This window comes from Patella vulgata, chromosome 4, assembly GCF_932274485.2.
Source record: "Patella vulgata chromosome 4, xgPatVulg1.2, whole genome shotgun sequence".
Taxonomy (NCBI): domain Eukaryota; kingdom Metazoa; phylum Mollusca; class Gastropoda; family Patellidae; genus Patella; species Patella vulgata.
Window position 1 is genome coordinate 76,172,746 of NC_065882.2, and position 22,008 is coordinate 76,194,753.

The window sequence follows — 22,008 nt, forward strand, 5'->3', positions numbered from 1 at the left end:
CCTCAATGTGCATTTTCAAAATCTCTCTAGGTTTACAGCTAAATATGTACAATACAAAAACCTACACAAACAAAAAGATCCATACAAAATAGAAAAAAGAAAGGTTATTATGCTTTGTTTTAAAACTGAGGCACGCAAGTTTGACTTGATATTAAAATAAATAGACAACTAAAATGAACGACGACGACGACGACAAAACGAACAACACACAAGATTATATTATGTGCTAATTAGAAATAGTTTAACAACCACTGCTCTCTTTATTATCACATGAACAGTAACATACAAAAAACATCATCATTTCAATATACAAGATTATCTATACTGTTTTATACTTAATGTCAATCCAGAATTAAATTCTATTTACTTGCTTTCGTAATACGTGACAATCATTGTGAAAAGAATCAAGTCTTGGCATTCCAACAGCGCAATCATATCTCCCAGATGTCCCAGAATTAAATTCAACTTGCTTTCTTAGTAATACAAGGCAACTATTGCGAGAAGATTCAAGTCTTGATCAATCGAACAGCACTGGCCTAAGGATATTTCCGACTCTGTGCACAGTATACTGTTCTAGCTCTTCAAGACAATTTGTTTTACAAAGCTAGCGGGAATACAGATGTTTCATTTCAAACATTGGCATCCAAAAAAGAAAAGTGGGCAGTGAAAGGGCCAACCGAAAGTCAAAAAACTTGGCCAGGACGTTGATGGTAAATTCCTGTCAAATTTTCGGACCTGGGCCATAAGTCAAACCATCGGCACAGATTTCAGCCTATATTGTTGGGAACAGATATTTAGCCCAGGAAATGGATTGAAAATTGAAAACGGAAGCTATCTGATTGATTGAAAATGTTATAGGAATTCAAATTTCAACCAATCTGGTGAAGTTAATACTAATGCTAGGTTCCCACTATCATGATTTGTGCTGCGATTGAAATCATGGTTTTAATCATGGAGTAATCGTGATGATCTTATCAAGTCTTATCCTATATTGAGGCCAGTCGTAGCAATCGTGTTGGTCGTATCCAAACATATCCGAACGTATCTGCACGTACCAGATCGTGGAACCAATATGGACAACTCTATCGTAATGCATCGCACGATGCATGCTCATATTACCCATGCTTTCTTTTTGATTATCTTGTATCTGAAATGATGTTTTTTTGACGTTTATATACAATTAAAATATAATATATATTTAAAATCATAAATACCATTAAAATGGTCCTTATCTACACAATAATACCATTTATAAACTGGCATGACTAAAATACATTTTATTCATAAAAAAAAAAAAACTATTAATATACTTCAACTGTTCTCCTTAAAGATAATTTTTACATTCAAAATTTTACCATTGAGATACAATTAAAGATCTTTAATCCATTAATGTAAATTCGAAATTCAAATGGACAGTTAGTATGTACTGGTATGTTTCATCATTTCATTGTTTAAAAATAACAAAATTTAGTAAACTTTGAAAAATAAAAGCTCCAGCAATGATGCATAAAATTTCTGTTTTACAATTAAAATACGAAAGAAAAAAAAAAAATAATAATAAAGAGAAAAATGATTAGCACCACAAATAATAGTGTTTGTAATGTAATATTTTAATCTTCGAGTCCTCCGTACAATTATTGTACAATAATCTTCTTCTTGCATACCACATTATAAAATGTCAATAACTTTCGTTATTATACAGTCGCAAGTCACAATAGATAACTTCAAGAGTTAAAGTCTGACTGCGAGAACTGTGTAACGTTGTTATATTTCACGCTATGTTTTATACGAATATCCAATACATAACAATAAAAACAATCTAAGCACTTTTCAACCACCAACAATAATTAAGTATTAAGTTGAAACAAAACTCAACTTGTAAAACATTTCTGTAATTTGTTATTGTTTTATTTATACAGAAGTATAATTATTTATTTATTAACCGAGCGATTAACTCCCAAGGGAGGTAACTGGTCATATTGCTGAAGTCCGTGTATCAGGAATGTACACATTATGTGCCATTAGGTTATTAAAGCGATTACAATCACCTACAGACACTGGCGGTGGCGCAGCTAGACCATTTGTATTAAAATTATGTTGTTGATTTTGTCCGTTATTTTTAAATGAACTATTATTAGTAGGTTGTTGGGGTCTCGTTGGTGTCTCAGAGGCCGAAGTACTGCTGGATGATTTGGAGCTGGCTACGGAGCCAGCTGTATTAGCCCCTTTCGTAGCTTGATTTCCATTATAAGGAGGGGGCATGGGGAAACGAGCCATATACAGGGGATGACCAGGTTGCATGGGAGCTCCGGGTTGATTGCCTATAAAAGGATGATGTTGTGGCATCATGTGCTGTGGCGCTGCTTGTTGAGCGTATTGCTGGGGATAAGGCATTAACTGATCGGATGTGTTACTACTCCCCGTTAGACCTGTCACAGCCGTGGTATTACTCGGCCCGGTACTGCTATGGTGACTCGGCTGACTATGCGAACTCTGGTGGGTACTGCCTGAATGAGCTGACTGACTTTGAGACAGACTCCAGTGAGGATTCTGACTGGCCATGATTTCTCCTTTCCAGGCTCGTAGTCTGGCATGCATCTCTCTAAATGGAGGTCGTCTGTTGGGCATCTCGTGCCAACATTCTACCATCAGACCATAAATTCTCGCCGGGCAATCTTCAGGACAGGGCAGGATTTGTCTCGAACGAATCATCTCAATTACTTCTTGATTTGAAAATCCATAATAAGGCTGTAGACCAAAGCTAAAGATTTCCCAGAGGACAACACCAAAAGCCCAAACATCGCTATCCGTGGTGAATTTTCCATACATGATGGACTCCGGTGGCATCCAACGAACGGGCAACAGAGATTTACTTTGGACACGATAGTAATCAGACGAATAGATATCTCGCGATAAACCGAAATCCGAAATCTTAATAATCAGGTTATCTCCCACAAGCACATTCCTTGCCGCTAAATCACGATGAACGAAATGATGACTTGCTAGATATTCCATTCCGGCCGCTATCTGTGAGGCTATATGCAACATATCCAAATAATCCAAGATTTTCTGTTGACCACTTTCCTCCAGATTTGAAATATCCGAGTGAGGGCTATGCGCGATCAGATATTCGTGCAGGTCGCCATGAGTCATATATTCAAATAACATACACATAGGATCCTGTTTCATCGACACACCCAGCAAACAAACTATATTAGGATGCCGCATTTCCGACATTAGATCCACTTCTCTCCGAAAATCATTTTGAACCTTTGCTGCCGCGTTTTCTTTGAGGGTCTTTATGGCAACTTTAGTCATGGTGTTATCTCCGTAAAGACCCATCAATTCTCCTTTATAGACTTTACCAAATGCGCCTTCTCCTAACTCTTGAAGAAAACGCACGTTACCCATAGGAAACTCGCGAGCTCTAGTGGTAGTCTTGGGATTTATCGGACTCATCTCGTGGCTGTTGTTTGCATTGCGACTTGGTACTTTTCCCTTGCTGTTGTTGCTGCGTGATCTTTGACAGAAGCAGACGAGAGCGAGGAGTAAGGCTAGGGCTAGGGGTACTGTTATACCAGGGACCAATATAAACATCAATTTATTTCCTTCTTTACCAGGTACATGGGTACTCGTTCCTTGATTTCCAGAATTAAATGCTGGTAAAGTGTCTAAAAAAAAAGAAAATATTTTTTTAGTAATTTTTCCTAAATTTAATCACTACCTTTGTGCATTTTTAAAAAAAAAACAGAAATGATACAATCTTTAAATCTGTGCATTGTTTTCTTTAACGATGACATTTTTCTGTCTAGGGGAGAGAGAGTAATGGGGTTTAATGTCCACTCCACACAAATTAGTTCATTTCAGGACTAACATATGGTTCAATTTTATTTCAGCAGTCTGCTTGAGCATAGGGGTCTTTAGCTTGCGAGTAGGGGTCTTTAGCAGTGGGAGGAAACTGGAGGACTCTGAGAAAACCCACGAGTTTAGGCAGGCGACCCTACTCCTTGTCACGTACAACAGGCAAATCAAAACCACGCCAGTTGACTCAATGACAGACCTTATGATACAGCGCGTACATGCTAACCATTCGGCCATTCACCCCCCCCCCCCCCCTGTATGTCTAGGAACAGACATTACATTATGATTAAATCTATATAAAATTAAAATTTATGTTACAAAAAGCCATAAATATAGTAATCATAAAGTAACTTTTTTTCTGTGTAAATCATTTGAGGTAAGAAAAATATCTAATTAAATAATACACTTTTTATTTAAAATGCACAGACTATAGGCGACGATAACCCCTAACGATTTCATTTTTATGAAATATCATTTTCATAATGTGAGGTAATATAATGACTTAAATTTGATATCAACATATTTTTAATTTGCGGTTTAAAATACCTTCTTTATGAATTTTAATAATATCTATTTGTTCTAAATATTATATTACATATTATAATAATACACCAGGTTTGAACCTGTTTTTCATGCGAATATTAGGGTTATTTAAATGTTTAGAGATGCAGATTTATAGATGACACAAAGATTATTATAGTGTAGAATTCAACTGAAATCTGATCACTTCACATTATATTATTATTGGACTTGAATTTTCAACCATTTTAGGTTTAAATAATAAAAAATTGGTGGGGTGCTACAAGAGTTTATGAGGTAACATAAGCTAAATGGCTGGTTTGAAATGACAGCTATAAAAGCTAAGAGGAATGTCGAATATCGGTTTGTATTAAGAAACACCACAGGTTGCCTGTACCCAGGGTTATCCTAATATCAATATTAATACACACGCAGGTATCATAAATTATATACAGACCAACTAAACACATTACCTATTAAAGGACTTATCAAGCAAAGGACAAAGTCGACAAACTAAGAGCTTAACGCCTTTATTACACTACAAAAGTTTTATATCCAAACAAAGGCTTTTGATATTGGAGACAATTTTTTTTAATGTTATGATGTTCACTGGTGCTTCAGAGTTACTAGAGTAGCTGTCTTTAAACGCTGTGAAACACTTGATAACTCTTAACACTAAGTTTAAAGCAGTAAAAATCTACTTCAAAAGTCTTCACCTAAAACTAAAGTATATCTCTCTGTATGCTAATGTTATAAAATATGGTTCTAATTTTCTTTTTATCTGTAGACATTAAAGCCTTCGATAGTCATTTGAGAGATTTTGATTCCGAAATAAAATGAAATGGGGTTTAATGTCTTACTGTTCTGCTCCAACAGGGTAAATGAAGACAAGCATACACCATACAGTGTGCTATGTGGGAAATTTTGGCTGGGCAACTGAACTATGGCCTACTTTTATATCGAATTCCAACTGTCAAGGGATCTTTTACATGCACGCTGTACCTGTTAGTGGTCTAGTGGTGTAACACGTGCGCATGAAATCATAAGATCTGTCATTGAGTCAAGTGGAGTGGTTTCGATTTCCTGCTTGTGCATGACAAGGAGTAGGGTCGCCTGTCCCACCTCGTGGGTTTTCACCGGGTCCTCCGGTTTCCTCCCACTCTAAATACCCATACGCGCAAGTGAATTAATGAACTAAAATTGAACCATATGTTAGTTTGTGTAAAGTAGACATTAAACCCCATTTTTTTTCTCTCTCTCTCTCTCTCTCTCTCTCTCTCTATATATATATATATATATATATTTCAACAAGGGCTTAATCAAAAATTTTATCAACAAAAAAAAACACTAACACAACAAAATTTCCAATCTATCCCAAACCACAGGCTTATTTTATCAACAAAAAAAACCCCTAACACAACAAAATTTCCAATCTATCCCAAACCATAAGCTTATTTTATAGATTTCTCAATTTTTTGATGAAATGTTGGTTTTCAGATAACAGTTTAAAAAGGGAAATCACCTGGACATACAGAAAAAAAAATCTTACCACATTTTGGGATGTCACACATTTCTTTTACCACATTTTTATTGGTGGTAAAACACCATGGTTCCGATTCCTCATTACCAGGGTTACGACAGTAGTTATGACCATCTTTTGCTACAAAGAAAAAATACAAAATTAATTTTTGTATTAAACATACATTATGGAAGAGTTAAATCTGCCAATTGCAGGGTCTTTCTTTAGGCCTGAAATGTTATCGAAATTATTAATTAGATATTAATTAACTTATCCAGACCACAATCAACTCTTGATGGCATCGCTAGCCTGCAATATTTACTGGATTATGATCCCATTTGCTGCTCGACGTCCATTCATAATTTAATCATGAAATGGATGATCAAGACTATGCTTTTTATCGTACTAGACTAGCGAGCCAGCATCTTACCCACTGAGCCACTGTGGTTCTCCAGACTAGAGAGAGAACGAGCATCCTATTCGACATTTCACTCAGTAATAAACAATATCAGCTATGTCCTGTGCATATCCAGTTCAATTACCAAATGCCTTTAGAAATGATTTACGAGACATACTCAGTAATAGCACCAGCTAGGACCTGTGCATATCCACTTCAATTACTAAATGCCTCAGAAATGGTTTACGAGACATACTTAACCCCTGAGAACATACAGTGTTTTTTCCTCTGTCATGTGGATACCCAATGAAATATGGAGAATTGAATAAAGGAATTATTCAAGAGGTTGGGGGATAATTTGGAAAAGAGTGAGTGCACTGTAAAAAGTTATATAAAAGTAAGTCCTGCATCTGACATTCTACAGGTATTTCTTCTAATCTTCTTTCTCTTATGTTGCCCATTGGACATCGGAAGTGGCACATGACTTTCTGGGAAGTTCCTAGTGTACTTTGGTCAAATTCTGATTAGACGGTGTCCAAAGCAAAGAGTGTTTATTCACAATGCATAACAGATTCAATCTGTGTGCAATGAATAATAAATATTAAATCATTTGCTTAGTACTGGAGAAGTTGTATGTGCAACACTTTGAGGATTTTTAAAAACTTACCCAATTCAGGATATCTAGCAGAGTAGAAATGTTGATGTGGTTTATTTGATGTCCAGGATTGACAGGTGTGACCTGATTTAGTTCGACTTGTTTTACCGTTATAAGAACTACCAGTACCATTATAACAATCTGGATCATCTATAATTAATACAATAGTATATCACTATACATTATATAATGATCTAGCCCTTCAGATGGGATGGAAAACTGAAGTCTAGTGTTTTCATTTGTGCTTTATTTTGAAAGAAGATTAATTAGTTAGATTTTGATGAAGAGAAGCCGGAAAGGGTGCTGCCCAGGCAAAATTTCGCTGACAGAACACTGAATGGCATATGCCCATCTTCCTTACCTTTATAAGTGCTAAAAATCAGGGCCCTTATTCACGAAAACTTAAACTAAGATAAAATCGAAATTTTAAGAAATACTGCAACTTCATTGGATATATGCAAATTGATTTTACTGGTCAACCAATCAAATTGCAGTATTTCTTAAAATTTCGATTTTATCTTAGTTTAAGTTTTCGTGAATAAGGGCCCAGGATATTAAACCCCCATTTCAGTTCATTTTGAATATAAAAAGAGTGTGACTATAATGTGAGTTAGTCAGTTCACCCCAATATCATGAATCCCTTAAATAATAAATATTGTGATAAACTTACCTGTATTAGTTTTTCTATTTTTATTATTAAATCGTTTATTTACTACTCCTATTCTGATACAATTATCACCTTCAGGTGTACCTGGATCGGCTAATTTACTACAATCAGGTAATAACCGATTACCTGCAAAATATAAACATATATTTAATAAAGATTGATATTGAATATATTTACTCTTAAAGAGAGAAAGAGATAAAATTAGAGTTAATGCTGGATTTCTGAAATAAAGGCGCCACACAGTATTCAATGCTGGCCAACATTAACCAAGTGTTGTTTCTTAATGTATATATTGTATTTTATATTTTATCATAGCTTGATAATGACTAGAGAAGCCTAGTCGAAACGTTGCTCAGTAATAAGCAGTAATTGTATTCCATTGAACTGTGACCTGTATATTTGTTGCTTCGGATTAATGACCCTACACATATGCAGGATTTCTTAATGGAGGGGGCTATACATTAACTCCTATCTAAAAGTCTGCTAAAAGTAGGTTAGCATGTGCCTGTTGTATCATACGGTCTGTTATTGAGTTAACTGGTTTGGTTTCGATTCTCTGGTTTTACGTGACAAGGAGTAGGGTCGCCTGTCCATCCTCATGGGTTTTCTCTGGGTCCTCCAGTTTTGTCCCCCTGCTAAAGACCCCTACACGGTAGCGAATTATTGAAATAAAATTGAACCTTGTGTTAGTCCCAAAATGGCCTAGTTTGTGTCAAATGGATGCTAAACCTAATTTTTCTCACTCTCTCTCTCCCTCTACTAAAAGTAATTCCTAGGTTATACTCCCCAATCAACAAACTTGTTCTACTTAGGGTACATGTGAAAATGTTTTGGGGTATAAATATGGCCCTCCACCCCCCACCCCTCCACCACCCCTATAATATCAATCAGTAAGAAACCTACCAATAAGAGGATGTCGTTTAGCTAAGATATATTCTGTTTTACAAATATCATCTTCTAACATTTCACATTCATCTTTACAGATCTGTCTCGGACGTGGCTTGCCTCGGGTTTCATCACATAAAGGGAAGGCATGGTAACACAGGGAAGGGATCGCAAAACTTTGGCACTCTGTAGACAAATGATTGGATGAACCAATCACAGCGAAGGCAGCTAAAATAGAAAAATTTTTGATATTTTAAAACAATGAATGGGTAAAAAATTCAAAACAACTTTATTCTTCTTCGTGAATGTCTTACAAGTGAAGAACAAATAAAATAGTGGAATAATACATGTTGTGTATCATCCAGAACTGTCGTTTCAGTTGTATCCGCCTGTCCTGACCGACTGGCAGTGGTAAATTGACTGGCTCATGTGGCTGGATAACTTGACTGACTGGCAGTGGTAAATTCAATCTGATTAAAGTACAGATCTATATTTTGTTTATACTTTCAATGGCCTCTACTACATGAAGATCTGACCAGTTGTAGTAGAAGGTTGTGTCAGAGGTCATACATGTGACTTTTGACCCTATGATGTCAGGCATTTGATTAACCAATCAGCCTTGATGTTTCTAGTGGGTTACCCACAGTTCTGTGCACCGCACGCCAAAAACTCGCCGTAACAGACCGTTATATTGGCTAATCCCTCACATCATCCAGAGCTTATATAACAACTCTTCCAGATCCTAGTGTAGTAAAGACAAATAAAACGAAATTTTGAATTATAAAAAATGAAACGAAATAAGATCTGTGTTTTAATCACATTGTGGTAAATTGACTGACACTCATGGCTGGATAACTTGACTGACAGTGACTATGGCTCTAGTGGCTGGATAACTTAGAAGATGATAAACACAGTTAAATATATAATTTTTATATGCACTTAAAAAAGGTATAAAAATAATGGAATAATGTTGAAAACTGTCATATTCTTTGAAAAATAAATATCTGGTTATTCTCAGGTCAAATGGACCAGATGGAAAAATGTTCAAGTGAAATCAAAATTTCTATCCTGCAGGAAGATATTTTGAAAATTTTAACCAAGACAAAGTCAACACCGCTATTTCTTTCAAAGTTTTTGTGAGTCTTATTTAAATGTCTTAGATCAAAACTGGTTTAATGAATCAATCATAGTTGATTTAAAAAAGTATTTATTCAGAATTCTTATATACAGTAATAGAGGGAAAAATATGAATAGATTGGATACAGTAACAAGCAACTTAATGCTTATGTAAAACTGCTTCCAAAAAGTTTTGGTGAGTGTTGGCTGAATTACATTCCAAACACCGCGCAAGGTTGAAAATACAGACAGTTTCATACACTACCTAAAACAATTCGACGGGGAAAAACGGCACAACATGATATGTAAGTTTTTGTGTGGCGAAGACTCTGGAGGGGTATTAATGACATCATGCAGGGCATGTGTTGATCATTGGGTTATAATACTGGTAAACTAATACCAAACACGTCGCTCCGTATTTATACAGTCACATATTCTACAATATCTATAGTCCCACCGGTCGCATCATTGTTGTTGATGACACAAAAATATTACTCTCTTGTACTTCAACTTAAGTTAGACTTAGAACTATATACTGGAGAGATTTAGATATTATGCCACAAAGAATATTTCTTTTTACTTTGAAGTCACTGTGTCTGCTGTGTTAGGTTGTGAAATTGTTAGGAAAACAGAGTAGTTTTTTAATGTCAGTGCTTTCATGCAATTTCTTTTTAAAAAAAAATCTGTTGGTTGGGTTGGGGTTTTTTTTGATGGATAAAGAGTGATTGCCTAAATGTTATCCATTTGTGAGATTTTAGTTGTGGGAAGAATTCTTCAGTCATATTGTAGTCAGACAACCTGCATTTTTTGTATACATATAATATATATTTATGGCCTGACGATTTGCTTTAACACAATGAAAGTACTAGCCAGAAATTGAATTTTAAATGTTGTTTTTTTTCTCAAATGCTTCAGTTTTACTTATATTTTTACCTGAGAGTTAGATCATTGGATATTATATATAATGAAGTAAAGTAGTTGATTTTTTACCTGGACGTATTTTTATTTATTTATGTATATATCAATATATGTGGGTTAAAGGTCACTGGAAAAGGTTCAACCTTTTTTTTAAATAATGCAAGTAATTATGTATGACACAAACCCGAATGTCAATTTTACCTTCAACGTTAGTTATTTCCGTCACAGATTGTTTATTGATGGAAAGGTACAACTACCCACGGAGAACGTAGGAAATTACTAACTTTGAAAATTTCCAGATTGCAGGTAATACTGACTTTCGGAATTGTGTTATACTTATGACAAGGATATGTTGACATAATTACTCGCATTATTTAAAAATTCAAGAAGCTTTTCCGGTGACTTTTAAAACTACCATCATTCCATCTGTAGCAAGTAACAACCACAGATGATTTACTCTCAAAGATTAACAGAACACAGTTTTTATGGGATACAATCACTAGTTTTATTCTAAAAGCATGATGTTTCGACAAGTATCCTCTTATCGTTCATCATGCTACAATCACTAGTTTTATTCTAAGCTTGATAACGATAAGAGGATACTTGTCGAAACGTCGTGCTTTTAGAATAAAACTAGTGATTGTATCCCATAAAAACTGTGTTACGTTAATGTGTTTACTGATCGCTAAATGACACTTAAAGATTATAGTCTCAAAGATGCTTTCTTCAATAAGAATACTGTAGCCATTACCGTTTTTTTTTTTTTTAAATATCAGATCTGAATATTATCTCAATTTTGTGAGAATTGAAGCTAATTTTTTCTTGTATGAATTAAATGTACGATATCAACTCACCAATAAATCGTTCTTCTCGAAGGCCTTGTGTGAATTTAGTTGACACATATATACTCATGTTTCCAACATATTTAGAACAAGTGCTTCCTCTATGGACCTGACAAAATCCATCGCCTTGATCTAACTCTTCTTCCCTGTAATAAAAAAAAAATGATTCTACAATCAAATGTGACATAATAATCGTTTAGAAAACGATAAAAAAATCCCAAAGGAATTACTTAGAACTATAATGTGTTTTATATGCAGTATTTATCTATTTTTTGCTTTATATGCTGGACAGATCTACTTGGGTTTTTAATGTTAGAATATAAAATAGTACAAAAACACTGTAAATTATAGTATATAATAGAGGCTGATAGATCTAAATAAAAAAAACTACCATCGGAATATGTAAATAGTCAAAAAGATATGTCAATGAATAAATGTCTTTGACATGTGAATACATTGTAACTAGTGTCCGTGCTAGCTGCTTTCCAACATGCAATTTTGCTTGTGCTGTACATAAGTAAAAATCAAGCAATCTTTATTTATCAGAAACTTTATTCTAAAATCATAATAAAAGATATTTCTCCAAAATACAAAACCCAGTTTACAACAGATTTGGTAAAACGGGGGATTCCCAAAAATAAAGACCCTATAATATAAATCTATCTCTTTTTTTTTCTGTAAATACAAAAAAAATCTTTGGGGAACAGATTTGGTAAAATGGTGCTGCCCCAAAATAAATACTCTAAGATATAAATCCATCTCTTTTTTTTCTATATATAAAAAAAAATCTTTGGGGAACAGATTTGGTAAAATGTGGCTCTCCCAAAATAAATACTCTAAAATATAAAATCCACGTCTTTTTTTCTGTATATAAAAAAAAATCTTTGGGGAACAGATTTGGTAAAATGGGGCTCTCCCAAAAATAATTACTCTAAAATATAAAATCCATCTCTCTTTTTCTGTATTTATAAAAAAAATCTTTGGGGAGAAGATTGTGCTTACCATCTCCATTTGATAATTTCCCTCAATAAACCTTCAAACCGATCCTAAGTACAAAGTGATATATATATCTACTAATATGTTGGTTGTTCCGACTGATTTATAACAACGATGAAATAAGGACGACTAAAGGTAATTGGCTTTTTATTTTTTACAATGAAAGAAAACCAGAAGATAAATAAACAATCTGACAAGAAACAACATTGTTAGTCAATTTATAGCAAGTCCTAATTTGTTTCGTACAATGGAAGGTTTGTACAAATCTGTTACCAATCAAAACAACGTGTTTAAACATCAAAAAAACTTCCTAAAAGTTAACTGGGAAACTAAAAGTCAAACTTCAAATTATGGCTATCTGTGGACGCGTAATATGACTGAATCACGTAATTTGGTATGATAATTAGCTGGGATAGTGGATACATTTGGGTATCTGAATCTTGTTAACTCGTGGAATTTATCGCCAGATCAAAACCTGAGTTGAACCAAAAATACATGTCTGTGCACATGTTTGATAGTAGACAACACGGTGAAAATACAGAAAGCAAATAAACACATACATGAGAAGCAGATTATCTGTTCATGTAATGTTATAGTTACAATAATCATATTGTGTAAAAGAAATTCAGAGATCAGTTGCTTCAAATTAACACATTTTTATCAACTTTATCAACAATCTGATGAGAATTTCCGATATGGGTCACATTTTTTTTTCATTTTGGAGACCTTCTTGTTTTGTTTTTTTATCACTTCAGAAATGGGGAATTATTTATTTTCAAATGAATTTAATTAACGAGTAATTTACAGAAAGGACCTGTCTTTGAAACACCTGCAGATTCACCTACAGGAAAGGGAGTCAACTGGTGTGGTTTCGATTCCAGTTGTATGTGACAAGGAGTAGGGTCGCCTGTCCAACCTCGTGGGTTTTCTCTGGGTCCTCCAGTATCCTCCCTCTGCTAAAGACCCCTACGCGCAAACCAATTATTGAAATAAAATTGAACCATATGTTAGTCCCGAAATGACCTAGTTTGTGTCGAGGGGACATTAAACCCCATTTTTCTCTCTGTCCTAGGGGAAAGCAACGACTAGGTATGACTGTCATTCGTCTAGTAACTACGATACATGGTTCTCAAAAATACTTTTAATGATATGTCATAAGTGTAATACACATTTCTCCCTTTTTTCCCTCCACAACCCTATGAATCCCACCCGTTTTTAAAATAAATAAAATTAAAAAAGTTAAGTGATGGGTTCCTGATGCTAATGTGACAAGCTATCTGTCATAAATTTACAGTTAACTCTGATTAAATGTAGTGAAAAAATCTCTGGTACAAAAAACTCCCTTGTCTTCACTGTGATTTAATTATAAACTCCACAACATTAACCCTCCAAATTTAGCGAGCGCCACGTTTTTGTGGATGTTGTGTTTTGAATTTTCTGCCAGTTTCGTAATCATTTCAAGATTTGTTTTTCTTTTATCCTGGTATGAAGGAAGATCTCTAGGCATGTAAAAGAATACCTTGACAAAATCTGCGCTTCATTGAGTAAATTTTCTGGTATTTGCACTTATAATATGCAGTCAGTCATCAAGCCATGAAAAGAATTATGACAGAATTTTTAGACAGAAGAAACACAAGTACCCGTATATAAGATATACACTACAGGATCGTGACATGTCATACATATAATTAAAAACGAAAGCTATGACAGACATGAATGTTTAATTGTCGACTATTCATTAATCATCTGACAAAAACTTACTCTCAATAGAATTGTTTATAATTATTCAAATGAGAATTATGTAATATTTTGTATCATAATAAAATTTGTTGACATTATCTGATCATTATCATGCAAAACCTTATTCACAATATAATTCTGCTTATATATTTGAGCATTCAGTTGGGTATTACATACCCGTAATTATCATCTGAGTCATTTTTTATTGGGGTATGTAATATTTAGTTTCGTATTAAAAATTGCAGACGCAGAAATAGATAACTGATTCTCTTTGTACAATCAGATTAAAATATAGATCCTATTTCATTTTTTTAAAGTTCAAATTTAATTTTTCTTCAGATTAACTGAAGGCCATCGGAAATAAAAAACCAAAAACATGAAATTTAGATTGCTTTTGATGAACTCCGCCAATAATTATTTGAATAAGAGTTCTAGTTACATTATCGTAATCTAAGCATTTTGATTGGAGTTTGTGATATTTAATTTCCTATCAATATTCGGAGGAAGTCCAATTTAAATTACTGTTGGTGACTTCTGTCAACCTTTTAATCTTGTGATGATAATTCTAACAAACCAATCATATTGTCAGTTTACTCTTTAATTCAAAGATCCTCCGCCCCTCAAATACTTTTAAAATTTCTAACTACTAATTAATGAAAATTTTTAACTATTAATTCTGTCTACGATATCACCCTTTGTGGAAGTGGATGTGAGAGAGAGAGAGAGAAATGGAGCTTAACGTCTACTCGACACAAACTAGGTCGTTTCGGGACTAACATATGGTTTAATTTTATTTCAATAATTCGCTTGTGCGTAGGGGTCTTTAGCTGTGGGAGGAAACTGGAGGACTCGGATAAAACCCACGAGGTTGGACAGGCAACCCCACTCTTTGTCACGTACAACCGTTATTCGAAACCACGTCAGTTGACTCAATGACAGGCCTTATGATAAAGCGCACATGCGCTAACCATTCGGCCATCCAACCCCCCGGAAGTGGAGGTAAAACCCCAGGAACAAACGAACGTAACTATTAATTAATGAATGAATGAGTGAAACAATTAAGAAGCAGACTTACTCTGGATTAGGGAACAGGTCTGTGTTGTATTTCCCATTAAATCTGAAAATAGTAGAAATCAAAAAATTAATTAAGATATCAATTTATTATAATGTGATATAATGGCCTGGAGTCTGGTGCTGTTTTAATAACATACCAGAACTCCAATCTCTCATTATAAAATTCCTGTCACTTGGTACAAAATGAATAATGCCTTTTTGTGAACAAGTCATTTTTACCCTATAACTTCAGTGTGAATTTGATGTAATTTTACCACACACTTGGATAAAAAATTCATTAATATTCATTCATCAGTTTCCCACTGTTTTCCGACTATGTTTAATATGGACTTCAGTTGAATTTGTCGTCACAATTACTGGTTTGGATTTCAATGGAACTCCATATGAAAAATGACAAAATGTAACTCAAGCCTTCATTACCATATCAGGAAATTAAATCTTTAATTTTCACAGTGGTTTATGACCTCTTTTTTTAAAGCCAAGACTTAGAAGCTAAATTATTTTGAATATTAATATTATGTGTCAGTAGTTTAATACGCTGTTAGTTGTTATTATATGGTACTGTGACCTACTGATCTTGACTTCTAAACCTGCTTAAACACCATGACTGATCACCGAGACATTTTCTTAATAAAAGAAGTGAATTTATGTTTATTTTTAAACAACAATAAAAGTAAGGTCTTAACTTTATATACAAGCCCATTCAACAAGAGGTTGGGTTTTTTTCTTTATATTTTACTATAAAATAAACATGACTATTTATTCAGAGTAAAAGGCCATTTTTTTTAAATCTCTACCAGTAGCCATGATAACAAAAGGTTTACAAATTCTGAATAAGAAAATGCAATTCATTTTTTATTTAAAAACATCATTTTGCCAACTTCCTATCAGTGTCTTCATCTGGATAGCATATAAATGTTTTTAAACAAAATTAAAGGCCTCAAATTAGACTGTAGCTTCACCAGTGTTTTGATAAACATGTAAAAGTCATTGACTCATTAAATAAAACATTTCCCCAAATAAATTTGATAGGAAACAGAGAATCAAAATTTATTGCAATTGGGGCTGAATTAAACTTTATTTTATGCATCACGCCCAACTGACTGGCAACCAACACCCATTTTAAGTCTTGGTAAACCTCCTAAAAATGATATATTCATGTGTCATTTGATATACTCCAAGATTATTTTAATGGTCAAAAGAAGAAACTAAAATAAAAGAGTTTTAAATCCCAGGTGGTCCAGAAGAAAACAGAAACGTTTGGGTTACAGTAAATCTAACAGAAAATTGCGATATCATTGTAATAAATGTCGAGATATTATGATTACATCAGACAGATCTATGGATATTGAGACAGTGTAGTTGTCACGGTAACAATCTCCTACCTATATTATATTGGATAATAAACAAAATACACAGTAATATAATACCTTTCATTCAGATACCTACAAATCGAGGTATTTCCTTTCATAAATTTGATCTTTTCACTCTCCGATGACATGGTTCTGAAGTTAGTTTTAGCAAAAACTGACTGTCAAAATGTTTACACATCCACACCCCATTCTGTCAAAGTCAAATTTTTGTCTTAACCTTCGACTCGGGAGCTTCCAATATCTACACGAACATTTACATCGTTTGAGGAGAGAAAGGAAGATGGTGGCCCCAGGGCTGCCCCACCCTAGGAATTAGTTTACAATATTTAAGTGATGTACCGATGATGTTTGTCTAATCAAGTGATGATTTAGATGACAATACCGAACATGTTATTTTAGAATTATTATACAAGTTGCTCGTTGTTTGAGGGTTTACCGAGTTTCTTTAAATGTGCGAAATGCTATACTTTTCTTATCCTATTGTCAATAACAAGCCAATAGGTGGGTTATTTTTTCTAGGCATGCCTTCAAGCTCTTAAACACACTTCTCCGAGTTTCAAGTCGAAAGAGAAATTAATACACTTAAGACGCACACCACCTGCTTAAAACAGATATTTCAGTGGAAATTTTAACATGTAATTTCTTATCGCAAACCTGCAGTTTTCAAGTCAAAAGTAATTCCGTAAAATCACAGTTTACTAAACATTCATGAAACGTATTTATTATGTCTAAACTTCCTTCCACTTCAGACATTTAGTTATCAACAATTAATAAGATGGCCGATTGTATCAACCAATAAGATTTCAACTTTATCTTTTTTTGTGTTGATTTCATTAATTAATGTTCCTGTCTGGAGTGGCAATTAATTTAAAATGTTCTGATTTTCGTGAAAAAGCATATCACTTTGTCATGGACTGCTATATGTTTTTGATACCAGTTTATCGGAATTTCAGCAAGTAATCTAAATATGACATGAATTATTTACACGAGTATAATCATGTATATCAACGAAGGTGGTCTCCGTTGCTCAGAACATTGACTATTCATGTTTTAAACACAGATAGCTAACTTTATCGTTCATAGGCCTGAAAAAAACTTTCTTGAGCCTTTGTATCATCATGTGTAGGAACAACAGTGAACATGGCACAAAATCACTAACCAGGTCTCAGGTTCGAACCCAGTTGGAGGGGGGGGCAAATGGTTAGCACATGAGCACTGTATCATAAAGTCTGTCACTGAGTCAACTGCCATGGTTTTGATGTCCCGGTGTACATGACAAGGAGTAGGGTCGCCTGTCCAACCTCGTGGGTTCTCTACGGGTCCTCTGGTTTCCTCCCACTGCTAAAGACCCGTACGCGCAAGCAAATTATTGAAATAAAATTGAACCATATGTTAGTCCCGAAATGACCTAGTTTGTGTTGAGTGGATGTTAAACCCCATTTCATATCGGTAGTACTGGTATATATAAATATTCATTTATTTTATGCTTTTTCAAAATCCACCCTCTCATGAATGATACATGTCCCATGTTTTCAAATTCTTTCAAAAAGAATTCCGATATGCGAGAATTAAACATCAATTAAATATTGTAATAACAATGCTAAACGTACCCTCCATTAGCACCATCACCACCTGGCAAAATAGATTTTATATCATAGTCTATATCACTACCATCTTTACCATTATTATTATTATTATTACGACCAGAATCTGGTGTCTTTTTGGGTGGTGGTGGATATTCTGAAAGATAATAATAAAAGAATTGTTAACCTATAGATCATATCTCATCAGTTATAATACTGGTACAAGGGAAAGAGAAAAATGAAGTAACATGGTTTAAATTTGATTCAATCTGATTAAATACAGGTCTATATTTTGTTTTGTTTATTTATATTTTCGACGGCCGACACTACATGAAGATCGGACCAGTTGTAGTAAACGGTCGCGTCAGAGGTTTACAAACGGCTTTTGACCCTATGACGTCAGACATTGATTAATCAATCAGTGTTGACGTTTCTAGTGGTTTACCCACAGTTCCGTGCATTGCACTCCAAGAAATTGCCATAACAGATGGTTTCATTGGCTAATCCCTCCCACTATCCAGAACACAGGTTATATAAAACCTCTTCCAGATCCTAGTGTAGTACAGACAAACAAAACAAAATTTTGAAATATAAAAAACGTAACGAAATAGGATCTATGTTTTAATCAGATTGAATTTGATTCCGTTGTTTCAGTCAGATTGAATTTGATTTCGTGTAGAAGCTAACAGATTGATTCTGTGATTGAAATTTACTGTTTCTGTGAATAAATCAGAAAACCAATGGCACCGTACACCAGTAAAGGATTTCCCCCAAGCTCAGTAATAATCTTTATTGTAAATAATGTATTTTTATCCAATCTGTTAATGATCTTAATGGATCTCCGCAATTTTAGATCGTGGTTTGTTGTTAATTAGAAGGTATATTAACAGTAATGGATCATGCCCGATGGTGATAATTTTATGATAATCATACGGATACGTAGATGACTTTCTTATTATCTTACCATTTTTAATAATTAAATAACTGCTGGTTTCCTTAGAACCAAAACTATTCTGTGCTTTACAAGAATATAATCCTTTGTCACCTGGCTCTAAATTTACTATCCGTAATCTGAAAATATAGCATACGAAAAATTAAATAATGGAGTCTGACTAAATTTTGCAACCATTTATTTATAAACCATCCCTGTTTTTTTTAAACCAGTTCAACTGAAGCGTCTGAACGGGCTTTTAAATATTTTGACATAATTATCATGTCTTCTTCATCAGCATATTTTCCTAATGAGAGAGAGAGAGAGAGAGAGAGAGAGAGAGAGAAATGGGGTTTAAGTCCAATCAACACAAATTAGGTCATTTTGGGACTAAAATATGGTTCAATTATAATTCTATAATTTGCTTGTGCGTAGGGGTCTTTAACAGTGGGAGGAAACCGGAGGACACAGAGAAAACCAATGAGGTTGGACAGGCGAACCTACTCCTTGTCACTTACAACTGGGGAATCAAAACCATGCCAGTTGACTCGATGACAGACCTTATGATACAATGTGCAAGCGCTAACCATTCGGCCATCCAACCCCCGCCTAATGAAGAGCTATATATATGTTAAAGATAGAACTTTTGAATCCACAATTACATGTTCTTATTTTAAACAGCTTTTAAAATGCCATTGAAAGGACAATTAATTTCAAATAATTAATAAAATAAAAATATAAAGACAAGATAATTCTTGTTGAAACGTCGCTCATAAATGAACAATTGTGTTCCACAGAATTGAAATCTGTGAAAGAGATTTTAATGTGCCCCAAAATGAACAACTAATTTTAAACAGTTTATAGAAAGGTACAACCCAAAGAGTCAAAACTTTTTTAGAAGAGTCAAAACTTTTTTAGAAGAGTCAAAACCTTTTTAGAAGACCCAGTCATGCTAAAGGTTTGAATTGGAGGATGAGAAAGGAAACTCACCCTCCCCATCCCTGCAGTTAAAGGCAGAGATTGTTTTCTAGAGTGTTAAATAAATTAAGTTTATTTTGAGATATCTATTTTTACTTTTGTATTTTTATTTCATTGCGACAAAAGATGTTTACCAGGCGATTAAAAGAGAAGAAATATCAAAAAGAACAAAGCCATGTTTTACATGATGGTGGCCAATTTGTTTTTTGATAGAATTTTTATTTCATGATTTTTATCTAATCTTTTTATATAACGAGTAAAATAAGGGTCAAAATATCGTTTTATTGGATAAAAGTAGACTGTTTGATGTCTGTGTTAGTAGCAGACGGACGGGACACACCCAAGCTTAATTAGAGGTGAACACAGGGCAGGTGGAATAACATCCTGTTAGTTACAAGTCCCTTTTCATCACCATTTATACACCATAGCAACGATTTCACCAATATCCACCATTTTGTTTAGATTGGACTTAGATTCCCACCTGACTTCCAGCTAAAAAACCTGCTTTACAACCCGAATTCGTCTTGGTACAAATACCAAAGGGGTAAAAATAAAATATATATGAGAAAAACCTGTTTTGTAAATCGATGGAATTTATGCAACATTAAAACACGGCATCTGGTTTCTAAAATAATCTAATAGGAAACTTCGATTACATTCTTAACTGAACCAATTACAGAACCTTTTGTCATTTCCATCTACTGTAAGTGAAAAAAAAAATAATAATAATTGCTGTTCTTTTTAGATGTTCAAAAATGGATTTTCAAAAGTGCCATAATTCTAGTTGTTGTTATCAGAATCAAGCACAGCTCAGAACAATATATTAGTTAAAAACAATAAATCCGACTGATTTTCAAAAGTTCAATAATCCTGGTTGTCATCAGAATCATGTACCAAATAATACATTTCCATCAGTTTATGCATTGAACATAACTTTTTGCTTACCAAACAAATTCAATTCTGTTTTGAAGAGTTCTGAGAAATTAGCTCTATAAAATTTATGCACATCCTGTGATCGTTAAAATAAAACAAATCGTTTGAAGTAGCCGGAAAAAAAAAAGAATTACGGTTTTTATTAACCTTTTTTCTCATATATGCAATTTGGGTAGAAGAAAAAAAATCAGAGGTATAAAATATAACGGAACATATTTTCTAAATGGTTTCTAATTAAATTATAACAATTCAAGTACACGAAACACAGTAAAAACCAAATCCATCAAGACACGTGTGCCATTTCTATGGTTCTGTACCTGTTTTGTGAATGCCAACATCCATGTTTTGCCCACTATAAATAACAACAGTAAAAATAAATGACAGTATGTATTTTAGTTATAAAACAGATTTTCATACACATAAAATGGAGTTTTCGATAATTACTTATCTTTTTTAAACACTAATCATGTCATAACTGTGAATTATTACCGTGGAATACGGCAACATTACTACATAATTGGAGATAAATAAAAGGAAAATTTTGGAAGCCAGTTGCCAGACCCATCTTAATTTAAAATCTTTGATAAGAAAATTGCCTATTAAAAGTCAGCAGCTGTCCTATTATATAATCGTATCCGAACCGACTTGTAAAAAATAACGCAATAAGATGTTCGGTACAACATCGTTAAGCTGTCTCAATCTGATGTGTATATTAAAATTTATTCCTTTTAATATTCTTAAATTCTTGTTAATGGCAATTAAGGACAAAATTTTCTTTGTTGATATTTAAAGCCTTGTTAGTTAGTACCACATAATGCACCCAGCGTTATAAAAACGCCTTAGTTTCATCTCTCCTATAAATTTGGTCAGATTAAAATCAGGCAGGATTTTTTCACATTTTAAGACAGTTTAGTTTGGGAACAGTCAAGTTTATCATCCTGACAGATACTGTTAAGTCTGATATAAGTTTAAAATACAGATAAAATGTTCAAAAGTTATCACCTAAAAATTAATCATTTCG

The 22,008-nt window shown here is 33.8% G+C and overlaps 1 protein-coding gene across 1 annotated transcript in view; it reads right to left on the reverse strand.

Annotated features, from left to right (window-relative positions):
• Positions 1 to 1,588: 1,588 nt before the first annotated feature.
• The window catches only part of LOC126819283 (inactive tyrosine-protein kinase transmembrane receptor ROR1), a 247,167-nt gene continuing 226,747 nt past the window's right edge, over positions 1,589 to 22,008 (reverse strand). The window contains exons 6-14 of the mRNA XM_056100080.1: positions 19,110 to 19,216; positions 18,173 to 18,302; positions 15,191 to 15,232; positions 11,392 to 11,525; positions 8,522 to 8,731; positions 7,622 to 7,744; positions 6,964 to 7,101; positions 5,930 to 6,040; positions 1,589 to 3,671 (exon numbers count right to left, since the gene is read on the reverse strand). Of these exons, the coding sequence (XP_055956055.1) occupies positions 1,975 to 3,671; positions 5,930 to 6,040; positions 6,964 to 7,101; positions 7,622 to 7,744; positions 8,522 to 8,731; positions 11,392 to 11,525; positions 15,191 to 15,232; positions 18,173 to 18,302; positions 19,110 to 19,216 (2,692 nt within the window). The 3' untranslated portion in view covers positions 1,589 to 1,974. The remainder of the gene's footprint in view (positions 3,672 to 5,929; positions 6,041 to 6,963; positions 7,102 to 7,621; positions 7,745 to 8,521; positions 8,732 to 11,391; positions 11,526 to 15,190; positions 15,233 to 18,172; positions 18,303 to 19,109; positions 19,217 to 22,008) is intronic.